This window comes from Zosterops lateralis (assembly GCF_965231275.1).
Source record: "Zosterops lateralis genome assembly, chromosome: 13".
Lineage (NCBI taxonomy): Eukaryota > Metazoa > Chordata > Aves > Passeriformes > Zosteropidae > Zosterops > Zosterops lateralis.
Genome location: NC_139773.1, coordinates 5,392,835 through 5,403,539, shown reverse-complemented (window position 1 = coordinate 5,403,539; position 10,705 = coordinate 5,392,835). Strand labels below are relative to the sequence as shown.

At 39.5% G+C, this 10,705-nt stretch overlaps 1 protein-coding gene across 1 annotated transcript; it reads right to left on the bottom strand.

The window, feature by feature from the left end:
* On the bottom strand, positions 1 to 10,255 carry MCEE (methylmalonyl-CoA epimerase). Its single transcript, XM_083871026.1, has 3 exons — positions 10,183 to 10,255; positions 5,832 to 6,157; positions 1 to 4,306 (listed from the first exon to the last, which is right to left on the bottom strand). The coding sequence occupies exons 1-3, from the start codon at positions 10,211 to 10,213 to the stop codon at positions 4,154 to 4,156; spliced, it is 510 nt and encodes a 169-aa protein (XP_083727152.1). The 5' UTR covers positions 10,214 to 10,255; the 3' UTR covers positions 1 to 4,153.
* Positions 10,256 to 10,705: the final 450 nt, after the last annotated feature.

Here is a 10,705-nt window from a genome sequence, read left to right as displayed (position 1 = left end):
CAGATTTGGATATTCACTTTATTTAATGCAAATTGTGCATCATCACATATGCTTTCAGGGTACTTGCAGTTACAAATTACTTCAGATCTTAAAATCATGTTTTGAACCAGTCTTTATTACTGAAAAAAATGCAATGTTTAAAATAAGTAAAAAATTTCATTAAAGATCTACTTCATAGAAGACTTTAGTACATATTTGCTATTTTCATGTTAGCAGTAAGTTAAAAGGCCACTTTAGATTAGATCTAGAAAAGTCATTAAATGCTTCAAAATGTACCATTACTTTAAAATGTATCAGAGAACTCTTCCTCAATTGTGACTCTATGCTATGAACTTTGCAGTTAGCAATGCTTTTTAATGATATAGGACAGTGTAAATGAACATTAAAATTGACAGTTGACATGATTTTATAGATACATAAGGATTATACAGGATACAAACATCCCTCCACAAAAAGATAAATATTTATTTCATAATTTGTTCAAAGTGCTTTGAAAATGCTTATCAGAGGTGACAGATTTTGCATTCCCAAGTGGTTGAGGTCTTCCAGTGGAAAATGTCCGCCCTAGTTTGGTTAACTTATACATTGTTTCCATTTTCATATTAATTAATTAGTTGAATTTGATGATCTTATTCTGTTTGACAGCCTCATCATTTGGCCAACATGGCAACTGCTTTGGTAAAAGCACTGAGTATTGAAACAATTAATTCTGAGTTTTTCTCTTAATTAACAGTTCTTATGTCCAACAAACCTCTGTCATGTCACTACAGGAAGAATTCCTTGTAAAGACAGACTCAAATGAATTGCCAAGAATATCATTCAAAGCTCCTGTAAGTACCTCAACCAGACAATGTAAACATCTCCATGTTTCATGGTCTTTCTATGAGACTTCAGCTTGATATGGTACTAATGAAAGCAACAGAATTCAGAATGAAATTCAGGTGCATTAATTGCAGAATTAGCATGACAGGAATGGAGTTTTTGCAGAATTGCAAAACTGTAAGGTTAACTTTTTAAAAGTATGCAGTTAGTTCTTTCCTCAGGTTTTTAAGTTTGCTTCTAGGTTTGTCTCATCATAAGGAATGGGATTCATTCTGCAGCCTGTTCACCTCCTCTGACCCAGGAGTGATTTGAGGGTTGCAGAGAGGAAGTAAAAAAAGATATTTTGCATCATTTAATTATGAGCTCTTTAGCTGCCTGAGTAATGTTGATGGAGTCCAGAAAAATGTGTCTTGTCTGCCTTAGGCAGCATAACATGGGAAGACGCTTCAGCTCAGAGGGGAAGAAAGGCACATGGAGAGATGGGAACAGGGAACTCGCACTTGACAAATGGCACAAGCCTGAGAAAATTTACTGGCAAAATATTAACACTCTGTCTTCTGAGAAGCTTGACATTATCAGAGAAGTAGGTTTTGCTGGTTTAAAAAAGCCACCAAACAGACAAAAAAAAAAACCAAAAAAGAAGAAACTCTGTCAAAGCCTAATTCCCTTCCAAGATAATCAGGCTCCAGTTGTTTGAACCACTGATGTTCTTCCCAGAAGTTGTATAATGGTGCAACAGGGGTGTATTGTTAAATGTCCCTCCACTGAAAGGAGCAAATCACAGTTCTCTTGTTCCCCAGTTTCCATCCCTGAATTTCAACTGTTTTTCTTGATACTCCCCTCTTATAATCATGGCAGTGACAAAGAGTAAGGCCCATGTATGTAAGCTTGGCAAGGGAGAACAATGACTTGTGAAGGCTGCTGGCCTTAAGGTGAAGGACTACACAGTTTATAGGGGCTGATTCTGTTCCCATCAAAGTCTAAGGGAGTGAAGCTTATGAACAGGAAACTTCTCTCAGTTGCACCTGTCTTCAGATCCTGTAGCTGTTTAGTTCCCGTGGCTATTCTCTAAGTCTATTGCTCCAGAAGGGGAAATTCTCTTGCCCTGTAGTGCACACCCAGGCAAGTCAGGGGGTCTGATCCCATCAAATTGTAAGAGCTTGTAAGAACATGATCCGGTTTTGGGAACTAATTTGGAGACTTAAACTCTCTTTTGCAGGGCTGGGGTTGTGTGTGTGTGTTGGTGTTTTCTTGACTTCTGCCTTAGGAGTAGTCAGAAGAAAGATATAAACTGTGAGTGAGATAGGAGCATGACTTAGATATGAGAAACAAAATACATCAGCTGACTGACAGCTGGGCAACCCCATGTCAGTCAGTCAGGAAAATTGCTGGTTACCAGCTAAAAAGTATTACAAGCCTCTTTCTGCCAATAAGATAGGGAGCAAAATCAGCAGGTGGAGCAAGTGTTGTTTACTCAAAAATCTCTGTTCTCTAGCACTACCTCAAGCCACTACTCTAAGTGTACTGACACATGTCATACACAAAATCCATCTCCTTCAGACAGGACAAAGAAATGGAGAATGAACTATGGGAGGACTGTTTCTGTTGCACCAAACTAAGGTGTTTGGTTTAATGACTTCTGTTCAATTATCTTAACCAGTGAGGCTTTTAGTACTGGCATTCCTATGCTGGTTTTGCAGAAAAGGTACCTCCTTGTCTTTCACAGAAAGAACCGACAGAAGCAGCTGTGTTTATAGAATATCTACTAGAATGGCCGAATCATATTTCAGGAATATTAAATCATTCTGTGTTTCCATCATAAGCCTTAGGATTTCTAAATTTAAACAGTTTAGAATTTATTTCACAAACCACCCTCTAAACAGCGATTTGATGAAGTGCAGAAACCCTGTGGAAGGCTGTGTTTTTCTTAAAACATGACAGGAGGAGTATTTATTTTGAGTACAAAACTATCTTGTTAAAAAAAAGTCATGGCTTTGTAGAGATTTTTTCAGAACCAAAATTCATCAGGAAGTGTTAATGTCTTTAAAAACATGTTTAAATCTCAGGTGAAAATTATATTTGTATTTTGTTGCTGCAAACATGACACACATTGCAAATAATTTCATTAAATAAAAAGTTGCCTAGACTAAAATGATCTTCATATCAAGCTGAAGGTTCTTACTGTAAATGAAGAGATGTAGGAAAATTTAAATTTCAGATTTAGTTAAGCTATGAAATTATGACTTTTTAAGGCTTGAGAAAACTAAAGAAATAGCAAGTCTTCTATTTCTACAGCTGAAATGTCAAAACAAACCTATAAAAGAAAGTATCAGGAAAAGACTGCTTGGGTAATAGACACCAATATAGTGAAGTCTGTCCATAAATAAGTTAACAAAACTGTGCCTGCAGCCTGTGACATCAGCACTCTGGCGTGGTCTTTAATGTTAACAACCATGTACAGAAGCAAGACTTACGTAGTGTGTGTTTGCCATTGATTTTGTAAGTGCTTCTGCACAGGAAGACCACATTTGTAAAGTGAAAAGGTTAATTGCTGCTTGTTCATGTCTCTTCAAGATGTCCTTCTATGGAGAAAGCTTGGAAAAAAAATTTAAAACCCCTAAAAATGAAAAAACTAAAATGTCACAAGTGCATTAGAGTCGAAATTATGTCAGGCACATAATTTTCAGGTTCTCTTCTTGCATTGCCTGCATATCCACAAAGTTCATAAAACAACTAAATAATTATTTATGCATGGTAACTTCCTTGGCAGTAATTGTTATGCCAAGAAAAATTTATTTACTGATTGCAGACACCCTGACAATAATATATGGAATTTTTATTGCATGAACAAATCAATCAGTGTGAAGCACAGATGGTGAATGGTGAAAAGAGAAAACACAACGTTCATTTCTAAAGAAAATGTCTAAGCTATATTGTTGTCACTGAGAAGTGGGTCTCTGCTCTGAAATATAGAGCAAAATAATGCAGCTTGACCTAGAAACTGCACAGTTTCTGTGGCTACAGAGGTAAAATCATCCTGCAAACAGGCAACAAAAGATAAATTACTATGGTACATATGTAGCTTAGCTCATGCATTTGTGTTTAGAATCACAGAGAATTCAAGAAATGCCAACATGGTAATTCTGAAAATCAGATCAGCAACAACAACAGACAGACCCTGAATCTGTAGCATTATTTCAGTACTCCAAAGCTGTTCTTCATCCATGGGAACCAGAATGAACTTGTGAAGACTGAATACCACATCAATATTCCCAGCACCAGTCCCGGAACTTCACAACTCTTCTATTGTTTTATTTATGAATATAGCAGCTCAAGCTTGCTCAAGTTCCACAAGGACTCCATGGCAATCTTTAGGGTGAAGAAAAATCACAGGTTTGCCATGTGCACCTATTTTTGGCTCTTCACTCAATATTCGTATCTTTTTTTTCTTCAGCTCTGTCATTGCCGCTTTTATGTCATCAACCTTATCAAAAAGATACAGTTCACACAAATTAACATATTGCAGATTTTACATTTAAGAGCAATAACATAATTCCTAACTGAAACGCTATTTCAAAATTTTAATATAATTCTGAAAATAAATTAAGTTATAAACAATTTTAAAACATCTAGTCTTAAAAATAAAAATAGCCCAGAAATTTGCATTTGTTATTTGAAGATTTTATAAAATACCATTTAAACAGATTGTGCTATATTTATGAAATTAATAAAACAAAATCACTCCTCCACAAAACTCATTTGGATTTTTTTGGTTGTTACTTTATCAGGACTCCATAAATAATCTAAATTCTGCATTACTTTTACTAGGAAGATTATATTACTTTCCAGCTCTCAACTAAAGAAAAATACCTCACTTTATAAGTGATGACAGAGCACTGAGTCATTAAATTCTGGTGAAAAGGGAGGACAGTGGGCAGAAGGTAAAAGTCCCCTTTAGATTTATATATTCTCCTTTTGAGTAGGTTGAGGTTCATAAAGTTTCCTAAGGAAAACTGCTTGGAATAATCAAAAATACATCCAGATGTGGTCTTCCTATTGAATTTAGCTATAATAATAGCCATTAATACAGTATTTCTGTTCAGTTTCCTACAGAAATATGTAATTAACAAAAACATGCCTATACTGTACACTGTGATCTGAATTTCTGATGTCATGTCATCCAATGAAATTTGAATTTTCCTAAAACTTAAAGGCATTAATTTTTTGAAATAATAATATTAACACTCAATTTAGAAAATTCAATAGTCAATAATCAATAAAGACCCAGAATTAAAGTAATATCATTGCTTTTTTTCATGACTGAGGTGTCTGGACATAATTTGGTGAATAAACTCTCTTGATGCCATTGTAGGGAAGAAGGAAATTCCTAGCTTTAATTTAGACATCACCTAATTCCTACCCATTTGCAGCAGTTTTGTTCATGAATATTCCAAACTCACTACAGTTCTTCCTACACACAACTACCAGTCTGCAAAACAAAAAGGAGTGACTGTCAAATTATCTAAACTAGAAAGGGCACATGTGATATGTGACATGTGCCATGCCCCCTCCAGATTCTTTCCCTGAGCAGAAAAGCCACAGCAGCTGCTGCTCCTGTCCTGCAAAGATGGCCTGAACAGGAACCAAGTCTGGGCTCAGCTGTAATGAATTCCTGCATCCCCAGGGATAAGTGACAGTAAACAGTGGAAAGCCCTTGGGTGCATCCATGTTAGGAGAGTACCAGGCTTGGATTGCTCTCTACTGTGTCCAGCATGGTTTTCACTGCAGGTATTAAACTGTAAATGCTCAGGAATAATTTAATTTCTTCTTAAAATACTTACCTTTTCTGAAACAAGTTGTCTATCAAAATATCTGTCTAAATTTTCCGTTGTATAAGAGAGAAGAAATATGACAGCCTTATATGTTAGTCCTTGACACAGGTAAAATCTATTAAAATATGCATACTTGTATGTATCTATCTTATTACAGGAAATATTATGTTAAAATACCTCAATGCAGATATGATGCATTCCTCCAGTCTTGTTTTTTTGCAGGAAGCTTGCAATGGGACTTTTCTCTCCTAAAGGATGTAGAAGTTCCAGCTTGGTATTTCCCAGCTCCACAAAAACAGTGTAGACACCATGTTCAGGGAGAGCAACAGTCTCACTCACCTGGGCTCCCAACACATCTTTATACAAGGACTGAGCTTTCTCCAAATCAGGCACTGCAATTGCCACGTGATTGAGTCGGCCCAGTTTCCACAAACAGCTTGGAATGTTTTGTGAAAAGGACTTCGATGATGACAGAGCTGAAGTCTGCAATCTGCTAAGAAGCCCTGAAAGAAAAAGTGAATAGCACAGACACGATGCTTTTGAGAAAGCCCCAATGCCTGCTCTTTCCCCTATAAAGGCCTGCAGAGCTGCCAAGACATTGGCACACCTTGTGCAATGCTCAGGGTAGACTGAGACCAAGGATGGTTACTCTGTTTTCAGACTAAGTAAATATTCAGGAGTATTAAAAAAATAATAAATTAAAGCCCAAAGCAGACTCAAATTTGGTGTAAATCCTTACATATACTTGTTGAAAAGAGGAAAACATAACCAATTGTAAAGGCTAACTGTATAATGTGTTTAAATGTGACTTTTGAAATTTTCAGAGCTTCTTACAAAGTAGGAAAAGAAATAAGGGTATGCCTGTACATCTCAAAATTATAGCAAACAAACAAAAAAGATCACGAAGAAAAAGAAAGATAAAAAATGAGGGTACTTACAAACTAATTATATTAAAAATTAATCTGTCAGTACTAGAATCTAGAGGGGTTGGGGTGGCGAGAAATTTTGATAGTATCAGCTGTATCTAGAACCAAAATTAGAATTAGATTAAAGGATATATTCATAAAAGCCACATTTTAATTCCATGCCAATTTGCCTTAGGCCAAGTCAGAGCTCCCAGTGCCTCAAGGCCAAGCTAGAGGCATCTTAGTGTTTTGGGAGTCTTTGAGGCATTCTTTGCTTTAAAGTCACAAATGTGCTGTTTTGCTAAGAGATTGTGCCAATGATGCACTGAGATTCTGGATGCCTTGCAACACTCTGAGGACAGATAGCCTGGCTGGGCTCTTGGTACTCTGTAAGGTCAGTAATAGCTGTAATTAATTAAATCAGCTTTGCTTCACTGCATGGAACTGAGAACTACAAGCTCCACTGTATGGAACTCATTCCACAAGAATTCAAGATTCTACAGCTACCAGGTAACTTTTCCTCAAAAAGGTAACTGATAAATCCTTAAACCTCAGCCCTTCTGGGCATGGTGCTGTGTGGGCCTGATATTTCTGGGTCTGCGAGATTTTACCCTGCTGGCAGCTGCTAACTTTTCCCCAAGGAAAGATTTCTCAAGAAAGCTTCTTCTCAAAACAATCTTGGCAAACAACTATCCTTTCTCAAAACAATCTTTCTCCAGGTGGTGTTTTGCTGTTTCTCTGGTTTAACCAAAGGGATTAGAGAGGTGTCGTTCCTATTCACCAACCATGTTAAGTCTGTATAAAAGGTGTAAGAAGTACTTACTACCTTATAAAAGGTATTAAGAATTAGACAATAAAAGCCTTTTTTCTATGCTCTTTGCCTCCTGAAATATTTGGAGTCTCTCATCTTTCTTTCGTGTCCTACAGTGACAGTGCTGTGATGGAGAAAGAAATGTTTGCACGTATTTGACACTTAAAATTACAACATGCAATGTGCATATTAGCAAGGACTTCGTATCAAAAAAGTCTATTCACAATCTTTTGATGATACTAAATCACCATCCTACACTATGTATTTCCAGAAACTTGACAAGTGCCGCAAATATTCCTGCAGTATTTCTTGCCAGGCTTTCACACAGTCCATCCTGTCATCTCCTTCATCACAGCCAGAAGTTCGGGACAATTCTTTCTCTTGTTACCTTTAAGCTATCATACTGCTATAGGACAGCAACTGCTTTTCCACTTTTTACATGTTAAAAAAATCCCCTAGAAAATTCTTGATTTTCAAATGTCTGATCAGAAACTGTTTTGTTGAAACACTTGCCATATCAATGCAGCTGAATCAGGGTGAACCAAGAAATTCTGTGAGGGAGCAGTACTGTGCAATGCCTAAAATGCATGAGGTACAAACAGGCAGGAACTAGATGGCATAATTAAAGGCATGGGTAATTAACTAGTATAGGGTTTCATAGTTAACCAGAGTAAATAATTGTGTTACAAAAAGTAACAACCCCCCCAACATCTGCTATACAGTCTTTCCTGCCCACCTAAGCTTGAAGTAGCTCTGTTTTCTTAAGTAGCTCTAATTTCTTAAGACATTATTCAATTCTTGCTGAAGCAAGAGATATTTTTCCACTTGGAGGAGACAGTATTCTCTAAATAAGAAAAATCCTTTGAAAGAGAAGGATCTCTTACTATATAATTTATTATGTTTTCCAGAACCTTCTACTGTTCTATTTTTTCTTCCAAATAGTAACAGACTGTGGTTCAATAGAAATACTACCAATGTGAATTTTTTTCAAGTAGTCTTTACTAATGGAAAGGCAAAGATTTTCCCATTCTTTTACATCTGACATCTATAATTCTCGCTGCACTTCACACAGGGCATATGACTACATAGTTATTAAAATTTAATTTGTATTTTTTCTATTTCAAGTAAGTTGACAAAGACACAGACTGTTTGTTACTTAGCTATTTGTGAAGCACTAGAAAAAGTAATAGAAAATGCTCCTTCTTCTGGGTTCTGCCCCAGAAATGTTTGATTTCTCGCGGGGTTTCCTGGAAAGACAATAGACTGAAAAAGTGAAGTATATTCCTAAGATTTTTTGTAAAGTCAAAGATACTTAAATGCTCACTCATAAAACATTTATTCTATGAAATCTTGTGAATGCATCATAGCTCTAGTCAGATGCATACAGAGTATTAATTTTAAATCCATAATTGAATTGACTGAGATTAAACAAAAATCATTTGTGTTTTTCTTGCATTATCTAGATTAGTAACTATATAGATTACTTAAAATTCTAATCTTCTTCTAACGCAATAATCAAAAAATGGCCCTGCAGTGAAAAAGAAGGCTTTTCAGCAAACATTAGATTGAAACCCCATCACTTCCATGTTTCCAGGAAAGAAACACTTGCATTTATATATACATCACTAAACTAGCTCTATAGTACATAATCTTCTCAGCTTTATTTGAAGAATATTTTTAAGTTTATCTATTTGGGGATCATTCTGTTGATGGTTGACTGATCTACCGGGAGTATGCACGTCAGAGTTTAAATTTGTACCAAGCAAGGGTTACATTCTTTAACCAAGCAGATTATGAAGTAACAAGTCTGAAGTACCCCATAAACTGAGATCCTCACCCTTCAAATGTTTATTCATAGGCTTGTTTGTTGCTTCTGATGTGGAGCTGTGTCCATTAACTTAATCAAAGAAACTAAGGAATTAAACCAAATCAAGCCAAATCCAACTGAACTCAGTCATGTTCTCTGTGAGAAAGTTTTACAACACTGGATTGCAGTAAGAACTTTGTCACTACTTTACTGTGGCTCATTTCAGGTGGACACGAATTTTGAAAGCATGGAGAGGATGCTGTTACCACAGGGAATCTGGCACACAGGGGCTGTGTGTTCACTCTCTGGACCAAATGGAGAAAGGGCATAATGTCATTCTTAAATTCCAACAATTTCAAGGTGGTGTGAGCATCTTGGGAACTCTGGAAGCCAACTGGGCTCACAGTGCTGCTCAACTCTGTGCTGGACGGGGCTTTTGGGAATCAGATGGGCTCTACAGCTCATGGAAACTGAGACTCAGTGAGTCTCCATCAAAGCAAAGGTGTTTTCATTCCCAGTATCCTGCTGATCGATCACTGACACCACCGAGCCTCTCGTTCACTTTTCTCCTGCTCTGTGGCAACCAAGTAAAATGGTGTGGTTTAGTTACTGTGAGTTTAACCTACCCGACCAGAGCGAGCAGTACAGGTTATTATCATGAACAGAAAATTATTTTGAATTTGACCTCCAAACCACACATCAAAAAAGACAAGCTCCTCCTTGAGCCTTAAGTTTGGAATTTGCTCTGTAAGTTTATCCTATTCCAGCTAATGTCAGCTGTTAATGTGCTCGTCAGTTTGGTCGGGAGATCTTGTTTTTATTTACAGAAGCGGTAATTTCGTCCGGCCCACGAGGCTCTCACGGGGTGTTCGGCCAGGCCGGAGCCGGCACCGAGACCCGCGGCCGCCCCCGCCCTTGTCCCCTCCGCCCTTCCCTCCGCCGCCCCGCGCCACCGCCCCGCGCCACCGCCCCGCGCCACCGCCCCGCGTTACCGGCCCGCGTTACCGGCCACTCCGCGCCACAGCACCGCCGCCATCTCACCGCCCGACCGGCCGCGGGCAGCGCCGCCCTCCCCGGCCCCGCTCCGAGCGGGCGTGTCACGGCCGGGGGCCGAGCCCGGCAGCACAACCGGGCATTGGAGCTGCAGCCCGGCCTGCCTGAGGGGAGGCGGCCGTGCCCTCCCGGGGGCCGTGCCCTCCGCAGGGGCCGTGCCCTCCGCAGGGGCCGTGCTTCCCTCAGGGGCCGTGCCCGCCCAGGGGCCGTGCTTCCCTCAGGGGCCGTGCTTCCCTCAGGGGCCGCACCTTCCCCGGGCCCGTGCTCTCCCGGGGTGGTGCCCTCCCCAGGGGCCGTGCCCCCCTCAGGTGCCATGCCCTACCAAGGGCCGTGCCCGCCCGGGGGCCGTGCCCTCTGCAGGGGCCGTGCCCTCCCCAAGGGCCGTGCTCTCCTTAGGGGCCGTGCTCTCCTCAGGGGCTGTGCCCGCCCAGGGGCCGTGCCCTCCCCAAGGGCTGTGCCCGCCGAGGGCCGTGGG

Excerpts from the sequence above, each read along its gene's own strand:
- MCEE (XM_083871026.1), bottom strand. The coding sequence starts at position 10,213 with ATGGCGGCGGTGCTGTGGCGCGGAGTGGCCG. Across the intron at positions 6,158-10,182 it reads GCTGTGGCGCGGAGTGGCCG|GGCTTCTTAGCAGATTGCAG; the intron begins GTAACGCGGGCC and ends TTTTTCTTTCAG. Across the intron at positions 4,307-5,831 it reads TGCATCATATCTGCATTGAG|GTTGATGACATAAAAGCGGC; the intron begins GTATTTTAACAT and ends CTTTTTGATAAG.